General features: G+C 48.5%; 1 protein-coding gene across 6 annotated transcripts in view; it reads right to left on the minus strand.

Moving 5' to 3' along the window:
* Positions 1-5,012: 5,012 nt before the first annotated feature.
* Positions 5,013-18,921, minus strand: part of COG7 (component of oligomeric golgi complex 7) — a 34,184-nt gene continuing 20,275 nt past the window's right edge. For all 6 annotated transcript variants that reach the window (XM_075565644.1, XM_075565640.1, XM_075565639.1 and 3 more), the window contains exons 9-18: positions 18,754-18,881; positions 18,251-18,405; positions 16,528-16,644; positions 14,865-14,930; positions 11,654-11,837; positions 8,739-8,879; positions 6,960-7,043; positions 6,756-6,870; positions 5,951-6,094; positions 5,013-5,411 (exon numbers count right to left, since the gene is read on the minus strand). In XM_075565644.1, coding sequence (XP_075421759.1) covers positions 5,245-5,411; positions 5,951-6,094; positions 6,756-6,870; positions 6,960-7,043; positions 8,739-8,879; positions 11,654-11,837; positions 14,865-14,930; positions 16,528-16,644; positions 18,251-18,405; positions 18,754-18,881 — 1,301 coding nt within the window. In that variant the 3' untranslated portion in view covers positions 5,013-5,244. The remainder of the gene's footprint in view (positions 5,412-5,950; positions 6,095-6,755; positions 6,871-6,959; positions 7,044-8,738; positions 8,880-11,653; positions 11,838-14,864; positions 14,931-16,527; positions 16,645-18,250; positions 18,406-18,753; positions 18,882-18,921) is intronic.

The following is an 18,921-nucleotide window of genomic DNA, read 5'->3' on the forward strand; positions in this document are numbered from 1 at the left end:
TGTACTTCTGTCATGTCAACCCTTTTACCGCCATGAACCTGAACGGCACTGGGAGTAACGGAGTTAAAGCAGAGGGACGGAGCCCATTCCCACACTCTCACCATGTGGAACCCTTTTTGTTTTTAAATGTGACTTTGCTTCATGAACCCGAACAGGCCAGACAATTCTGTTTGGGAGTTTAAACCAGGGTTGCCACAACTCCGAGTTTGACCCGGAGACTACGGGTTTGGCCACGTATTTCCAGGCTTTGGGTTTACCTTGTAAACCTCTGGGTGGTGGCGTGCGGCGGCGTCTCCCAGCATCCTCTGCGTCCTCCCAGCATCCTCTGCGTCCTCCCTGCGTCCTCCCGGCACCTTCTCCTGCAACTCCTGTCAATATGGCCGTGCGGCGTCAAATGGTGCCGCATTGCCATGACAACAGGATGCCTCATGGCCCGAGGCATTACGTTGCCATGACAACGAGACACTGTGTGACGTCACATGGCACCCTGGCAACTGGACGATGCGTGACATCACGTAGCATTCCGTTGTCATGGCAACGCAGCGCCATGTGCCGTCGCGTGGCCATAATGACGGGTTTAAGGGGGGAGATGTCGGAAGTGCCAGAAGATGCCGGGAGACGAAGGTAAGCGCTAAATTAAAACATTTCTCCGGGTTAGCTCTAAGCAGAAGGTGGCAACCCTGGTTTATACATGTGGGGAAGCACTGGGTTAAATACTTTATAGTTGGAGATAAGCTTACATGTGATTAGGGAAGGCAGAGCGTGTCGGTTTGTCATGCAAAGTTGGGACATTGTGTGCTTGTCTCCCTCCGTGAAACGTTAGTTGAAACCTCATTGCATCACCTGTGTGACTTTTATACACCCTCTTACAGGGCTGGCGATACCTAGGAAATACCAGTCATTTATTTAGGGCTTGGCTATACTAATTCACTGTTTGATTATCCTGATTATACCATGAGAAGTGTAAGTAAAATGGCCTGATCCAATGGGTTTAACAAGTCTGGGGTATTTCTTGTGTGCATACATGGGAAACATTGTGTGCAGACCAAACAGGAGGCATGTGATGTCTTGATGGTGTGATTTAAATGACCACTAATCAGACCACAGCGCTAAGTGGCATGGAACAGGTACAGCAGACTTCATTACCCCCGCTGACCACACCACAGTTATAACTCAGGATATCACATCATTTCCACACGATACAATGGCAGTGATAACCCAAGATATTCCAGCACAAAGCACCAACCTTCGCTACATCTGCATATTCCAGGAACACTGAATAGCATAGAAAATTAATGCAGGCGATCTTCGCTATCCGACCGTCCGCTATGCGTCGAACGGATTATCTGACGCCAGATAACGCATTCCACGGGACGGATAATCCGACGCCAGATAACGCATTCCACAGGACGGATTATCCGACGCCAGATAACGCATTCCGCGGGATGGATTATCCGACGCCAGATAACGCATTCCACGGGACGGATTATCCGACGCCAGATAACGCATTCCGCGGGATGGATTATCCGACGCCAGATAACGCGTTCCGCGGGACGGATTATCCGACGCCAGATAACGCATTCCGCAGGACGGATTATCCGACGCCAGATAATGCTTTCCGCAGGACGGATTATCCGACGCCAGATAACGCATTCCGCAGGACGGATTATCCGACGCCAGATAATGCGTTCCGCAGGACGGATTATCCGACGCCAGATAATGCATTCCGCAGGACGGATTATCCGACGCCAGATAATGCGTTCCACATTACGAATTATCCGGCGCCAGATAACGCATTCCGCAGGACGGATTATCTGACGCCAGATAACGCATTCCGCAGGACGGATTATCCGACGCCAGATAACGCATTCCGCAGGACGGATTATCCGACGCCAGATAACGCATTCCGCAGGACGGATTATCCGACGCCAGATAATGCATTCCGCAGGACGGATTATCCGACGCCAGATAATGCGTTCCACATTACGAATTATCCGGCGCCAGATAATGCATTCCGCAGGACGGATTATCCGACGCCAGATAACGCATTCCGCAGGACGGATTATCCGGCGCCAGATAATGCTTTCCGCAGGACGGATTATCCGACGCCAGATAACGCATTCCGCAGGACGGATTATCGGCGCCAGATAATGCATTCCGCAGGACGGATTATCCGACGCCAGATAACGCATTCCGCAGGACGGATTATCCGACGCCAGATAATGCGTTCCACATTACGGATTATCCGGCGCCAGATAATGCATTCCGCAGGACGGATTATCCGATTCCAGATAACGCTTTCCGCAGGACGGATTATCCGACGCCAGATAACGCATTCCGCAGGACGGATTATCCGATTCCAGATAACGCTTTCCGCGGGACGGATTATCCGACGCCAGATAATGCATTCCGCAGGACGGATTATCCGATTCCCGATAACGCTTTCCGCAGGACGGATTATCCGACGCCAGATAACGCATTCCGCAAGACGGATTATCCGACGCCAGATAATGCGTTCCGCAGGACGGATTATCCGACGCCAGATAATGCGTTCCGCAGGACGGATTATCCGACGCTCACTGCCGCGGATTAACATTGGATCTGCAATCCGACAGCGGTTTGCGGGCATGGATTCCAGCGGATAACCGAGGATCGCCTGTATACATAGAACTGTATATTTATACATTACAAAAAAAAAATGAAAATATTAGGAGTAATTGAAATGTTTCTGACCAGAAAATAGTACCACATTACTGATCTTTTAAAGAGGAAATCCAAGCGGCACTTTATTAAAAAAAAAAAAAAAAAACTTGTTTGTTTTAATATATGTAGTCTTTGATTACTTTGATTGAAAACTAATTAACTAAGCTGATGATCGATTAGTTCTCCCGTGATCGATTAGCAAAGATCCTGCTTCAAGGGTTCACTAAATGGTCGCCTTTCTGTATCAATCCTTCAAGGTTAGTGTAACTCAGCAGCTACAATGTATCCTGATACTACAAAGGTAACATTATTTATTGTTACGTTTGCAGCTCAAGCTGCTGGGAATACTGGCTAAACCCTGCTATAGAAATCAAACAATGCTCAGTATATCAAAACTGATTTATTTTTCTTGTTAATTCAACTCAATGCCATTTTTGATAAGTATTATCTACAGTAATACTACAGAACTGATTTATTTAAAAAAAAAAACACATGTAGGATATCGCATGGATCGCTCCTTCAGATCTGTTGTGTGGCAGTTTTAAAATATTAAGTCACTGCCGCCCCCCCTCCTATTGCGTGACCGAGCTGCACCCCAAAATCGGAAGCACATCCGGAGACGATTCCCTCTCACCTGTTTGGGTGGATCAGGGCCAGGCACTTCCCAGCTGGGATTGTTAGTTTTAATAGAACATTTTTACAAGCTTGTAAAGAGGAGTACAAACGTTTAAGTGTCTGTAAAAGGCCCTTAATAAACAAACCGTACTTTCCACGTTATTTTCTCCTCGCTTCCTGTGGAACGCTGCAGTGAAAACAGGTGGTTAAAATGTAACCCCCCCAATCCCCGCAAGAGGTGGGTTTCGCTCACCGTACACGTCTTGTTACAGGTTCCTCTGCCAACTTGCAGGGGGGGGGCTTTTATCCAGTCATCAAGAGCCCCCTCCCCAAACAGGTCAGATTTTAAGGATATTTCAGATTCAGCACAGGTGACTCAGAGGCGCAGAAGCTCCTACAAATAGATTTTTGGAATCCTGCTATATGATCCAGCTATCACCCCCGCCCACCCCAAAAAAACCAGTCCTGACAGCACTAATAAAGGGAAGGAGTGTCCAGTTGATGTTTGTAGGCGTTAGTCGGTAAGAAGTGCAGGAGCTGCCAAAATGAGCATTTTGGACCGGAATATGTTCCGTGCGCTCAGAATGCAGGCGTTTCTCGGGTGAAGGAAAAACTGGAAATATAGTATTCCTCTGGCATTCAGAGATTGAAATGAACAGACATTTTAGATTGCAAGCTCTTCGGGGCAGGGACTCTTTTTCCTATTGTTTTATGTCTGAAGTGCTTATTCTCATTATGTGTTACAATATCACGTCCTGTGTATTACTGCTGTGAAGCGCTATGTACCTGAATGGTGATATATAAATAAAATTATATTGAACATACATAGCGGGGATTATGCAGAGCAGAAAGTTTCGATGACGGGTTATTTATATCGTGCGAGTTGTGAAAATTGTATATTGCAGAGTTGTTGCATGCATCTTTGTTCTAGAGTTATAAAGGTGATTTCAATGGATCAGCATGCTTGTTCTGCATTCATATATCAGTTTCCAATACTACGTTTCTTCTTCACAGGTAAGCAGATAGAGAATATATAAGGCTAATTAATATTCTCATAGAAAATGCTAAAGATACAGAGCAGAAACTCTTAGCAGTGCTCTATATTATATATACACCCAAATCACCATCAGTATCTTAAGCGGCGAAAGCTGCATTAATTCTGCTTCCTCCAATGCAGACACATATCACAAGGCTCTCAGACAAACACTTCCCCTGTACACGCTGCAGGCATTAGCCACAGTAATGTCTGCATCCGACATTCTATCACACAGGTGGCCAACTCCAGGCCTCAAAGGCCACCATCAGGTCAGGTTTTCAGGATATCCCTGCTTCAGCACAGGTGGCTCAGTCACAGGGATATTCTGAAAACCTGACCTGTTGGTGGCCGTTGAGGACTGGAGTTCCCCACCACCCCTGTTCTAATATTCAATGTACAAACACGTTTAGCCTCCTAATCTCAACTTCTCATTACCCATATACTGTACTGCGTTTCCAAATCCCTCCTGCGTCCCCACTGCGCGCGCACACAGCACACACTAGTGATAACCTTTGCATCTAGTATAAATACCTGCTCCTTACTCACATACAGCATGCTTGCTAATCATAGGCACTCCCATACACAGCCTTAAAGCATGAAACAGCATCATAAGATCAATTTCATCTTCCACGTGTCACAAAAGTACAACAGGAGCAGCTTGTAAGAAATAGATTTATTTTTTTATACAGATTCATCACTAAATGTACAATATTTAAGTTCGGCAGAAAGGGTGAACCATGAAACAGCATCTCACTGCGGTCCCTATTCAATATGTTGTGAGACCGTCTTCTCCTCGCTCTGGAAGCTCTTTTCACTTGAATGGAGTTCACATCTGCCAGAGTGAGGACAGGCCTCACAGCGTATGGTAAAGGGGCCGGTGACAGCAGGCCTCAGTACTCCATGCTTCTCATTGCTGCCACAGTAGAAGAGAGTTTTCGGGGCAGAGTTTTGGCAGCCTGCCTGTATTCCTCTGGTTTGGTCTTCACAAGGGTCACAATATGCTGCAGAGTGCGAGTGGGCTGCAAACCCAATGCGTCCATCACGTTGATCAGATAGTCTGGCAACACAAAGGGAGAAGTAGTTACAAATGGCACTGGACTGGTAGATATAGCCCTGTGTAGAGTGGAAGGATAACACACAGGGGTCACTTATTAATGACAACTTCTGGCTGCAACATAGGTGTAAAATGCAGGTCTACAAGAACAGAAGCATAGTGTGATATGTCCACAATGTAGCATGAAAGCGAAGGAGTGGCTCACAGGAACACCATTGGTTAGAAGAAGTTGGGACTTTAACTTTCAAGCAGAAGAACTCTAAAATAACCCTCATCCTCCCTATGTAACCTTCTCAGAAACCTCAGTGCCCTTGGATCCCTGAGTTGCCCTTGGATGCCTGAGTTGCCCTTGGATGCCTGAGTTGCCCTTGGATGCCTGAGTTGCCCTTGGATGCCTGAGTTGCCCTTGGATGTCTGAGTTGCCCTTGGATGCCTGAGTTGCCCTTGGATGCCTTGGTGCATCCCATCTCCGCTCAGTGCAAGTCATTCAGACCCCTCAGTAATAACTGTGGCTCCTTTGTGACTGGACTCTGTGGTCTCACCTATATCCGTTGCCAGCTGTTTGCTGGAGTGGGGTGTGAGCGTGGGGATTTGCAGGATAACGTCACAGTAAGTTTGCATGGTCGCTCGTGCCAAGGATCCCAGCCAGTAATCTGCCATGTTGTCCAGCTCCGGTGTCTCCTCTCCTGTCACATACACCAAGTTATCGGTCACTATCTCTGCGAGCTTTTGTATTAAAGCCGTCACGGTCTGCCTCCACCAGGCTTCGCGTTTCATTCTTTTGTAAGCTTCTACTGAGAATCACTATATTTATCCCCAACAGGTCAATGTAATATAGAATTACCCATATTTATAGAAAGGATTATCTCTTTTGCAATTCCTGGAGTGCCAACGAGGCCAGCAATGCGTTGCTGAAAGAGTTAAATAAAGGTAGCAACGCTTGACTGAGAAGTGTTAATATTTGGTTAAGTCCGTTGTGATATTGCATGTTTTCTGGGTGTATATCCCATGGGACTTTGTGTGTTTATTTGGTGTAAGATACCATAGACCAGCGGCAGCCAACTCCAGTCCTCAAGGGCCACCAACAGGTCAGGTTTTAAGGATATGCCTGCTCCAGCACAGGTGGCTCAGTCAACGACTAGGGATTAGGTATCCGTAATACCTGGCCTGTTGGTGGCCCTTCAGGACTGGAGTTGGCCACCCATGCCAGACACCTTGGCAGGTGAGAGACATTTTGGAGTAAATAGGTACAAGCGTTGCTTACCAATATATGCTTCAGCTGGCAACAGCTATGTCTCCCTGCCCTGATGGCACATCCCATTGGGCGACTGTTTGCTGCATGCTCACCTTGCTCAGGTGGATAGGGCAGTTTCCCAGCATGCAATGCTAGCTCCAAGGTCGAGTCTTCCGGGGTAACAAAGGGCTCCAGGTGCAGAGGAAGAGACATGAGGTATTGCCCGATCTACAAGGAGGACACAGCGGGTACACACTGGCATGCTTCCCAAATCCCTATGTACTAGTCACAGAAGAGTGGTTCAGTCTCACACTTACGTTGCTGATGTACTCGAGCGGCGTCAGGCTGAATGTGGGCAGGTTTTCCGTCAGTGTCTCGCCCGAGCCTTCACAGCTCCAGCTCTGAGAAGGGGAGCCGACATGTTCCATTAACCAGCGTGCTCCATCAGACCTCACAGCCTCCACTCTAAGGCAGCGTCCATGGTTAGCGCGGTGGCTATGGGAGTCCCCTTAAAACCCCTAAAGTTAACCCCTAATACTGATAAATGCTAATGCATTTACCTTAGCGGTGGCTAAATGGCTGCAGCAAGATGCCCCAATCCACCCGGGCTAGTTGCTCCCTACATTTTTATACTGTGCATAATTTTCACCCAAACAAGACCTGCAGCACCCCTGGGAGTGAGGGGGCAGTAGATTTTCGGGTGCCATTACCCCTGGGAGTGAGAGGGCAGTAGAGTGTCGGGTGCCATTACCCCTGGGAGTGAGGGGGCAGTAGATTTTCGGGTGCCATTACCCCTGGGAGTGAGGGGGCAGTAGAGTGTCGGGTGCCATTACCCCTGGGAGTGAGGGGGCGGTAGATTTGCGCGTGCCATTACCCCTGGGAGTGAGGGGGCGGTAGATTTGCGGGTGCCATTACCCCTGGGAGTGAGGGGGCAGTAGAGTGTAGGGTGCCATTACCCCTGGGAGTGAGGGGGCAGTAGTGTCGGGTGCCATTACCCCTGGGAGTGAGGCGGCGGTAGATTTGCGGGTGCCATAATCCCTGGGAGTGAGGGGGCAGTAGATTTGCGGGTGCCATTACCCCTGGGAGTGAGGGGGCGGTAGATTTGCGGGTGCCATTACCCCTGGGAGTGAGGGGGCAGTAGAGTGTCGGTGCCATTATCCCTGGGAGTGAGGGGGCAGTAGATTTTCGGGTGCCATTACCCCTGGGAGTGAGAGGGCAGTAGAGTGTCGGGTGCCATTACCCCTGGGAGTGAGGGGGCAGTAGATTTTCGGGTGCCATTACCCCTGGGAGTGAGGGGGCAGTAGAGTGTCGGGTGCCATTACCCCTGGGAGTGAGGGGGCGGTAGATTTGCGCGTGCCATTACCCCTGGGAGTGAGGGGGCGGTAGATTTGCGGGTGCCATTACCCCTGGGAGTGAGGGGGCAGTAGAGTGTAGGGTGCCATTACCCCTGGGAGTGAGGGGGCAGTAGTGTCGGGTGCCATTACCCCTGGGAGTGAGGCGGCGGTAGATTTGCGGGTGCCATAATCCCTGGGAGTGAGGGGGCAGTAGATTTGCGGGTGCCATTACCCCTGGGAGTGAGGGGGCGGTAGATTTGCGGGTGCCATTACCCCTGGGAGTGAGGGGGCAGTAGAGTGTCGGTGCCATTATCCCTGGGAGTGAGTGGGGCAGTAGAGTGTCGGGTGCCATTATCCCTGGGAGTGAGGGGGCAGTAGAGTGTCGGGTGCCATTACCCCTGGGAGTGAGGGGGCAGTAGATTTGCGGGTGCCATTACCCCTGGGAGTGAGGGGGCGGTAGTGTCGGGTGCCATTATCCCTGGGAGTGAGGGGGCAGTAGAGTGTCGGGTGCCATTACCCCTGGGAGTGAGGGGGCAGTAGAGTGTCGGGTGCCATTACCCCTGGGAGTGAGGGGGCAGTAGATTTGCGGGTGCCATTACCCCTGGGAGTGAGGGGGCAGTAGAGTGTCGGGTGCCATTACCCCTGGGAGTGAGGGGGCAGTAGAGTGTCGGTGCCATTACCCCTGGGAGTGAGGGGGCGGTAGATTTGCGGGTGCCATTACCCCTGGGAGTGAGGGGGCGGTAGAGTTTCCGGACCCGTTACCTCCATCTTGGAGACGAGAAGAAGCTGCTGTTTTATGCGCAGAAAGACAGAATCAAACGCCAACTGGTGAGCCATCTGGTTCTGGCGCGTGAGAGCGGAGCGGGACACAGCGAGCAGGCCGGTACTGACAGTCCCCTTCTCCTGGAAAGAGAAGACCCAGACTCGCCTTCAGGGCAGATCTAAATTGCAGACACTGGTCACTAGGACTTAAAACAAACCTCAGGCTACACTATACCAACTACAAACACACACACAGAGCCCAGTGCTGCATCCAACGGCAAAAATACACAGTGACATACACATATATCTCTTGAATAAATGGGTCATTTAGTTTAACACTTTGGCCAAAGCATTGTAAGCCTGTGAGCCCCTCCAAGGCATGAGCATAATTCACAGGTCCTAACACTGATTACAATTCTTTCTGCCATTGGATGCAGCACTGGGCTTTGTCTGTGTTTGTTTGTAGTATATATTGCCATGCCCAGTAGCACTCCTTTTTGACATTTATATTCCTTGTACATATTTTGTGGTAACTTTTGGGGCTTAAATGAGCTTACTGGGGTATCTGTGTGTTTGTTAATTTTGTCCAGCTGGTCTCAGCTGATTTGGAGGTTGGCCCCTCCCTCCCAGGTTTAAAGCTCGTCCCATCCCACTTTCCATATGCACAGGTCTTTGCATGCAGCCGACAGGTCTAATACAGAGCATCCTTCCTGGTATTGTCCAGGAAAATAGGAATTTCAATCAGATTTAGAACCATGCAGCTGATTATGACTGATCAATTGTGATCATTCTTCCTAGTATTGTACAGGTTATTAAGAATTGTAATCAGTGTTAGGACCTGTGAATTATGGTCATGCCTTGGAGGGGCTCACCGGCTTACAATGCTTTGGCCAAATTGTTAAATAAATTACCCTGTTATTCAAGAGATATATATGTATTTCACTGTGTATTTTTGCCATTGGATGTTGCACTGGGCTCTGTTTGTGTTTGTTTGTAGTATATATTGCCATGACCAGTAGTACTCATTTTTGACATTTATATATATATATATTTTGTGGTAACTTTGGGGGCTTAAATGAGCTTAATGGGTATCTGTGTGTTTGTACACTATACCAACGACAATAACGGTCTGCCATTTGTAGATCATTAAACTGCATAATTATCAGGTTTAGGACTAGGATGGACAAATGGATTGATAGATCCTCTCTATTGACTGCTTCCCCACCAAAACAAACCTTCCAAAGATATAATAATAACTTTATTTATATAGCACTTTTCTGCTACTTAAAGCGCTTCCCAGTTACAAAAAGGAAAAAAATAAGAAAACCTTTAAGGTTATTAACGAGACCAAACAGAAGGAAAGATACAATACAGGATGGGACGGTGCTGTCGCTATTAAATGTTGGACAGGTTGTGTTTCATTAATGAAATGCCTGGTAGGTCTGGAGCCTGTTTGTATAGATTCCCAGAGAGGGGGTGTCTCACACTGTATGAGGCAGACTGTTCCAGAGAGTGGGAGCAGCGCGGCTAAACGCTCGGGCCCCAAAGGAAGTCACTGGGGTTCTGGGAACTGTTAAGAGTCCTTCATCTGCAGATGGAAGTGAGCGAATGGGAGTGTAGGGAAGTAGAAGCTCTGTCAGATAGCTGGGACCCGGGGCATGTAGGGCTTTGAATGTCAACAAGCCAATCTTGAAATAAATTCACTATTTTAAGGCAGACAGTGCAGAGAACAGAGAACAGGCATCACGTGGCAAGAACGGGTCTCGTTATGACATGCAAAGCCTCAACCTAATGCGGGCAAATAAATAACATGTAACGTTTTTTGTAAGATGAGATATGCTCCAGTGTACAAAGAAATGTAGACCCTCGATCAATTCCCCCCCCCCCCCCCCAAAAAGCAGCATTTTTAGAGGGGGTATTGAGCCTCAAACCAAACTTTCTCATTTCGGAGGCAGTGACAATGTCTGGGCATAGTACGTGATGCATTGTACGCATGTACCAACCAGAATGTCCTCACAGCGTATGTATCCTCAGCTGAATGGCAGCTGCATAATCTCTCAACCGCACAAGGAAAGCTGGCATGGGTCGTGCCAAGAGATGCCTCTCTGTGGGATGTGCAAGGTGTGCTCAGAACTTGCCCTCCCAGAACAGAGGAGTTAGAGACAGACCGTTACAGCTGGAGCATGGCATGAAAGGTAAACTGCAAGAGCTGTGCCAGACAGATAGGAGTTGATTGGGACCTACCGAAGTGCCATGGGTGAGTGCCACTGCTGGGACTCTGCTATAAACAGGACACTTTGTTCTTAGACTGGAAGCCTGCTGGCATGAACCATTGAAAGATGTCAAACTTACAGGGTACAATTCTCTAAATGCAGATAGACTCTGGCCAATGTTAAGTAAAGAGGCACTCCTAGGGCCCATTTTCTTTACATACGTTTGAAGCAGAGGTGGTCTCCGGAGCCGAACCACGTTCATTTCAGCTCCGGGGACCTCCTGCTTCCCGAGATATATCCGTAGAGGTGTCGGTATCTCTCTGCTGTTTAAATGTCCCGCGTCACGTTGGCCTATAGGAAGCTACAAGGAATTATGTCACGGCTTCCTATTAGCCTGCTGGACACTTAAAGCCGCCGTTTGAATAGCCCCGTCTGAGCTGCTATCGGCACCCCCATCATGTGAAGCAGGGGGTGCCCGGAGCTCAAATCAACGCAGTTCAGATACGGACACACCCTGCTTCACACCTAGATGTATTTATTTTTAAGTGTCACCTGGATGGCTTCTTTAATTGCTGAGAGTGAGGGTCAGCGTGTTTTTTTTCAGTGGCCTACAGTATGTTTCCAGTTAGGAGGAACTGTATATGGACGATTTGCAGGCTTTACTGCAGCTTCACCTGCATCAGTGGTGATGTAGTAACCTACCTTTAGCATGTACAGGGTCTCCATTAGGTTGGCATACTCTGCAGGGTCTCCCTTCTGGAGGTAGTTGTACTCCTGCCAAGGGTTCCTGCCACCCTTGCGGTCGGTGGCACTCATCTCTTGGATGCCAGTCAGGCTGCGGGGGCTGTAGGAATCGGACAGGTGCTTCCCCGCCGTGGACAGAATCCTGGGCCACGTGAGACACACAAGGAAGACACGGGAAACAAGGAGGCAGAGAGAGAGCCGGTTAATACAAATGCCCCAGAACACAATCGGTGGACAGAAGCAAAAGGCACTCGCTACTTATTTATAATGTCACACCAATGACTTTCATCTGTATCAAAGAAAGAAAGTAAAGTAAGACAAAAAGGTATATGAAAACGAAAGAAAGACTCCTCTTAAGTTGCACCTTAACCTAAAAAGATCAACATAGGGGACATCTAAATATGCTCGATATACAACAAAAACCAACAAGCCCCAATGCAACATCTAAATGACAAACTATATAGTTAAATACTTAGCTATTTGTCTTCTCATAATTAAGGGTCATTTAGTAAAACCCTTTGGCCAAAGCGTTATAAGCCTGCAGCCACGTCACGGCATGACCAGTGTGCAGCCACGTCACGGCATGACCAGTGTGCAGCCACGTCACAGCATGACCAGTATGCAGCCGCGTCACAGCATGACCAGTATGCAGCCACGTCACGGCATGACCAGTATGCAGCCACGTCACGGCATGACCAGTATGCAGCCACGTCAAGGCATGACCAGTATGCAGCCACGTCACAGCATGACCAGTATGCAGCCGCATCACAGCATGACCAGTATGCAGCCGCGTCACAGCATGACCAGTATTCAGCCACGTCACGGCATGACCAGTATGCAGCCACGTCACGGCATGACCAGTATGCAGCCGCGTCACGGCATGACCAGTATGCAGCCACGTCACGGCATGACCAGTATGCAGCCGCGTCACGGCATGACCAGTGTGCAGCCACGTAACGGCATGACCAGTGTGCAGCCACGTCACTGCATGATCAGTGTGCAGCCACGTCACTGCATGATCAGTATGCAGCCACGTCCCTGCATGACCAGTATGCAGCCATGTCACAGCATGACCAGTGTGCAGCCACGTCACGGCATGACCAGTATGCAGCCGCGTCACGGCATGCCCAGTATGCAGCCGCGTCACGGCATGACAAGTGTGCAGCCACGTAACGGCATGACCAGTATGCAGCCACGTCACAGCATGACCAGTATGCAGCCACGTCACGGCATGACCAGTATGTAGCCACGTCACGGCATGACCAGTATGCAGCCACGTCACGGCATGACCAGTATGCAGCCACGTCACGGCATGCCCAGTATGCAGCCGCGTCACGGCATGCCCAGTATGCAGCCGAGTATGCAGCCGCGTCACGGCATGACCAGTATGCAGCCATGTCACGGCATGCCCAGTATGCAGCCACGTCACGGCATGACCAGTGTGCAGCCACGTCACGCTGAAGCAGGGATATCCTGAAAACCTGACCTGTTGGTGGCCCTTGAGAATTGGAGATGCCCACCCCCTGCTATAGGCCAACAGCGAGAATAGAGAAACTAGAAAAACTGGAAGCTGCACAAAACCAGTCACAGTGTTTCCAGCTTCTACATCTGATACAGTAATGTCAGAAGTGCCTCACTGCCCCCCCTCTCTTCTACACATTGTAACACAGAGCAAATATAAAAACATCTGCAGCACTGTCTGGTAAAGTAAATGCTTGGATAGGGTTTAATGCATCAGACACACATAAGGGGTAAATACAAGAAAAGGGGGGCGACGTTTCGGACCTCCCGGTCCTTTATCCGGCTCCTTGTCTGATGCATTAAACCCTATCTAAGTGTTACTTTACCAGACAGTGCTGCAGAGATTTTGATATTTGCTGTATCTATTCTGTTGCTGGATGCTGATCCCGGCTGCACTGCAAGCACCCTGATTCAAAGCCAAGTTATTTGTCCTTTTTATACTATTTTGAGTGCCCTGAACATCTTGTGTTTTGCATTGTAACATAGTGGGGATTAAATAGCAGTTTACGATCCTGTGTTTCCTTAAATATACTAGAAATGGTATGTTAGCTGGACGCAAACCGAGGAGAGGTGGAGCGTGGAAATCCTAGGTATTTGCTGCCTCCCACGCCTCTGGCTGGTGTGGGTTAACTGCAGGCGGAGTCAGCGCAGGACTCAAAGGGGGGAGGAAGTGCCCCCTAGCGAAACACGCATTGGTGGTTAGTCGGCAATGTGCCTGTTGGGGGTCGGAGGAGAGAGGAACTCTCTTTCCCGCTATGTTACAATGTGTAGAAGAGAGGGGAGCACTGAGCCACTTCTGACATTACTGTATCAGTTGTAGAGTGGAAGCTGGAAACATAGTTACTAGTTTTGTGCAGATTCCAGTTTCTCTCTATTACCACTGCTGGCTTTTTGCAGGGGTGGCGGAGTCCAGTCCCTCAATGCCCACCAGCAGGTCAGATTTTCAGGATATCCCTGCTTCAGCACAGGTAGTGAAGTCTTCGCCTGAGCCACTGGTTGAGCTACCTGTGCTGAAGCAGGGACATCCTTAAAACCTGACCTGCTGGTGGCCCTTGTGGACTGGAGCTGCCCACCCCTGGCTTATTGAGCTGCAGGGTTTCTATACATTCTGTGTCATATACAATGTGAGTGGCGAGAGAAATCTTTTTACTCTATAGAGGACAGTTAGGTGTCCCCTACATTGCTCTCATTAGGTTACGGTGTATATATTGTGCTATTACTGTTCACTCAATGTTATTATATGCAAATACAGTAAAAGCCAAGCTTTACATTACTCTCACTTTTTCATCGATGTAAACACAGAACAAATTACCTTAATGTGGTTTAAGCGCAACTTAAGAGGAGTCCTTTCGTGTTCATATGCGCTCTACTCTTTAGTCTGCACTTCTCCTGTGTGTTCATTAGGAAGTAGCAACAGTTTCCTCTCCCTTTCATTTTAAGAGAGAAAAAGTGACAACACACTGTGGGCCATATTTACGAAGGAGTCCCGCTCCACAAGTCACCTGGCCGCCCGTTCACCTGAGCCGTGCAGGAAGGTCTTATGTGGCAGTTCCGCTTCGTAAATACGACCCTTTAAGCCTTACCCTTTCAAGCTACCTATCCGAAAACAGACCCGCACTTTCCTCTGGGCAATGATATCCTAACCTACCTGCTCGCCAGCTGCAGCTCGAAGTCCCCGCACTGACGTAACAGCTCCCCGCAGGTGCCTATTATCCTGGAAACCAGTGAGACAGAACAAACAGGAGTGTGACCGGTGCAGCACAGAGAGTCCCTGCTGGAGAGGGCTGCAAGGTTAAGTTAGAAGTCAATCTCGGCACATCACCGGAGACTGCCAGGTCCAGAGAAGGTGATATGAAGGGAAGGTTACAGTTCAGAGTCTCCTCATGGATAAAATTAGCTACAGTATAACTAGACAATGGGAGCTTTCAGAACAATAAACACAGGATTCACTGGTCCATGCAGCATAATGATAATGAGCATCTTTATAAGCTCTTTCTCTGTAACCTAAAATAGCTTAAAAAACACAGATCTTTGCCAGATTTGCCATGTTGCATTTGTTCAGCCGCTCTGCCACCCTCCCTATAGAGGGAGAACAATGGGTACGTCTCTTCTGGTTTTCGGAAGGGGTGCAGCTGCTGCCATTGGTGAAACTCCCTTAATGATTTGGGGTCCCTATTCTATAAAAGAAAACGCTTTTGTTCTACCTCGTTATGGGCCAGCCTGGCATGTGTAGGAAGTCTCCCCCGACCACACAGCTGCACTCAACCACACAGAAATAATGCACCAATTTCATAGCATTAATGGTGTCTGTGTGTATATGTTTATCTATACAGTGCCACCAAATGTACGCAACACTTTAAATCATTAGAAAGACAGTACAGGGAGATAATATACAAAGTTTCACACGTGAGCTATAAACAGCAAAACATGTGAAATCTTATATGTTTTGATGAAATAAATTTGTTCTGTAGTATTAGATCAGGCGAGCGCAAACGTTCCCCGCTGCACCCCCGTCAGCGCTCCCCCCCCCCATCTGCTCGCGCCCCCTTCCTTAACTTGTCCGGCGTCAAATGATGCCGCGTTGTCAAGTGAACCCGCGGCGTCATTTGACACCACGTTGCCCCAGACAAGGTAAGTGATGTTGCAGAGGCCTCACGCGATCCCCCGACATTAATTTAAATGCCTTGGGGGAAGAGCGCGGGGCCACTGCAACCGCCACGCCCCCTCATTGAAAAATCTTGCACCCCCCATTTGCGAACACCCTGTATTAGATAATAGGGACCGTTCTTTTTTTATTCAACTCAATGCCATTTGTAATGAATTTTAAAGCATCATTTGATTTCTATAGCAGGCTTTAGCCACCTCCCCTGCAGTGCAAGACCTTTGTAACACTTTCCTGTTTGTGATCACTTGTTGCCAATAATCCCAGCAGTTTGAGCTGCAAACTATAACAATAGTCAATGTTACCTTATTCATATCAGTATACATTGCAGTTGCTGAGTTACACGGACAGAAGAATTGATTGAAACTGCAAGGCAGCCATTATGTTAGGCACACAATCAGGATTTGTACAGATTTACAACAGGAGCACCAAACGATTGCCAGTTTAGGCAAATCAAAGTTTGTCAAATGCTTTACATATATAAATAAGAAATAAAGAAAAGAAAAAAAGACAAAAACAATACAGTTGGTAATAGGAAATTGAATGTTCATTAACTTGCACTTCTGGAGTGTGGCTGTTCATTTCATTAGAACCCCCCAGTGCGTCAGGCGTTCCCAGGGCAGCAGAGCTGTCCCCCAGTAATGTTTACCTGACCGAGTTCTGGAACGCAGTCCAGTCTTCCAGGAAAAGGGTATCAGCGGGGACGCTCTCCAACTTGCACTTCTTCCTTATTGACTGTAGGGTGTTGGTGAAGTCCGACACGTACCTAAAGAAAGCAAGAAAGCAACAAGCGAAAGGCGTTGGGGCGGAACCAGTGAATAGACCCCTATGTGCTCTGTGGTACCTGGGTGCCCAGTTCTGCCAGTCAATGACCAGTAAGTAAGCAAAGCTGTGCTCTGCCTTTGTTTGACAAGAGATCCATGCCAGGAAACACTAATGATATTCACAAAGCAAACTGTCCCCTGATCAAAACACAGCTGAAAGATCTTGGGCCGTTGCCCATGCTGCTTTTTGGTGCCAATTATTACAGTGCCCGGACCGTCGTGCAGATGGAGAGACAACAGTGACTTTAGCAGACTGGATAGACTGCAGGGGTGGCCAACTTCAGACGTCAAGGGCCACCAACAGGTTAGGTTGGTAGACCTTGGGAACCCTAGTCGTCGGGGGGCCACCATCCGGTCAGGTATTCAGGATATCTCTGCTTCAACACAGGGGGCTCAATCAGTGGCTCAATCACTGATTGAGTCACCTGTGCTGAATCAGGGGTATCCTGAAGACCTGACCGGTTGGTGGCCCTTGACTGGAGTTCCCAAGGGCTACCAACCTAACCTGTTGGTGGCCCTTGACGACTGAAGTTTGCCAACCCTGGGATTGAGGTCCTGTCAGTGAGAGGTCTAGATATCCCAATGGGAAGCTCAAAAGCCTGCCAAAGCAACAACTCTGTATTACAACCGCCTGAAGCTTCACTAAAGAAAGAGGACTTTGTCATGTACCACCCGTTCTATTATTGTAAATGGTTTGTTATTGGGGGAGCGGGGGTTTCTTCCACATCGCGTTAATTTTAATCGCATTTCAAATATAACTCAATATAGAAAAAAAATTGGCCTTGCGGGACAAGTTAGCTATTAAAAGTCATCAGTTCTACCTTACTTTTCTATGTCTACAAATAGGTCTCAGAGCGTAAGACCTAATGAAGCACGTAGAACATGTTCTGCTTCTGTTCCAGGGCCAGACTAGGGATTGTACCCAACCAGGAAAAGAGGCTGCGAGGAATCCAAAGCTTAAAATGATCAAATGCTGAAACACCGAGAACATCTTAGAAACCCACGATGGCCACTTCCAGGTCCCTATAAACTGTGTCTACACGAATATTTCCCCAAAACAAATCTGCTGATTTGTTTTGTAAAATATGGGCTGCAGTTGTATGATCAACCTAGTAATTGGGGCATTATCGTTTATAAAAGTCCCGCTAAATGCCCAAAGATGCTGCCGTAGCTGTATGCCCCACCCAATAATCTGAATCACTCTGACTTTATTGAGACCCCCACACAGGACTTCTAACCCGGGGGTGCTCAACGCCAGTCTTCAAACCCTCCCCCCAACAGGTGAGGTTTTCAGGATAACTGCTTCAGCCCGGGTGGCTCAATCAGAAGCTCAGTCTTTGATGGAGCCTCTGATTGTGCCACCTGTGCTGAAGCAGCGTTATCCTGAAAACTTGACCTGTTGGGGGGGACAGGGGGGGGGGCAGAGGACTGAAGTTGAGCACCAATCGTTCACAGTGTAAAGTAACTGAGACACAAGGCATGCGCTGTAGCTGAAGTTCTTTGGATTATCTTGGTACCCCAATGTCCAGGACTTGCAGCCACACTCACTTTTTAAAGAGGGACAGGAGAGCCTGCAGCAGCCCGCACACACCTAGCCCATCTGTTAGCTTGATGCATCTGTCCACTGCACCCGAAGCCAGGCTGAAGAGCCGGGAGACAGAGTGAGACAGCTCCTGAACGCAGTCTAGAACTTCTCCGTGTTCCTGTGAGGAGCAGACACAGAGCGGTAGACACACAGAGCGAGAGACGGGACGGGTACGCGATGGAGACAGTGTGTGGAGCAAAGAGAGAGAACGAAAAGAAGGGGGAGAGAGTCTCACAAGAATGGTTTGGAATGAGCAGATTGCAGTCTTACATCAAAAAAAAAATGATCTGTTCAATATAAGAAACATTTCCATTGATAAAGATTTAACTAATTACAGACGTCTCTGAAACTCTGCAAATGATAACGAATCACTTAACAGACACCTCTTATTCACATGCTCTGTACCCCCCCCTCCACCTGGCCTCGCCATGGAGCTTCCAGCAGCAGATGAGATTGTGGGCCTTACCAGAGGTAATGCACTGATCTGTATCAGGAGGTGAGACTCCTCCAGGTCACCATACTGCAGCTGGAAAGGTTTGTATGGTCCGTACACCGCTTCCACCAGCTCCGTCACCTTCACCAGGTTGTGCTTCCCTGTAAAAGCACCAGGGTTTAGGACTCAGAGCCTTATCTT

This window comes from Ascaphus truei, chromosome 11 (genome assembly GCF_040206685.1).
Source record: "Ascaphus truei isolate aAscTru1 chromosome 11, aAscTru1.hap1, whole genome shotgun sequence".
NCBI classification, from domain to species: Eukaryota; Metazoa; Chordata; class Amphibia; order Anura; family Ascaphidae; genus Ascaphus; species Ascaphus truei.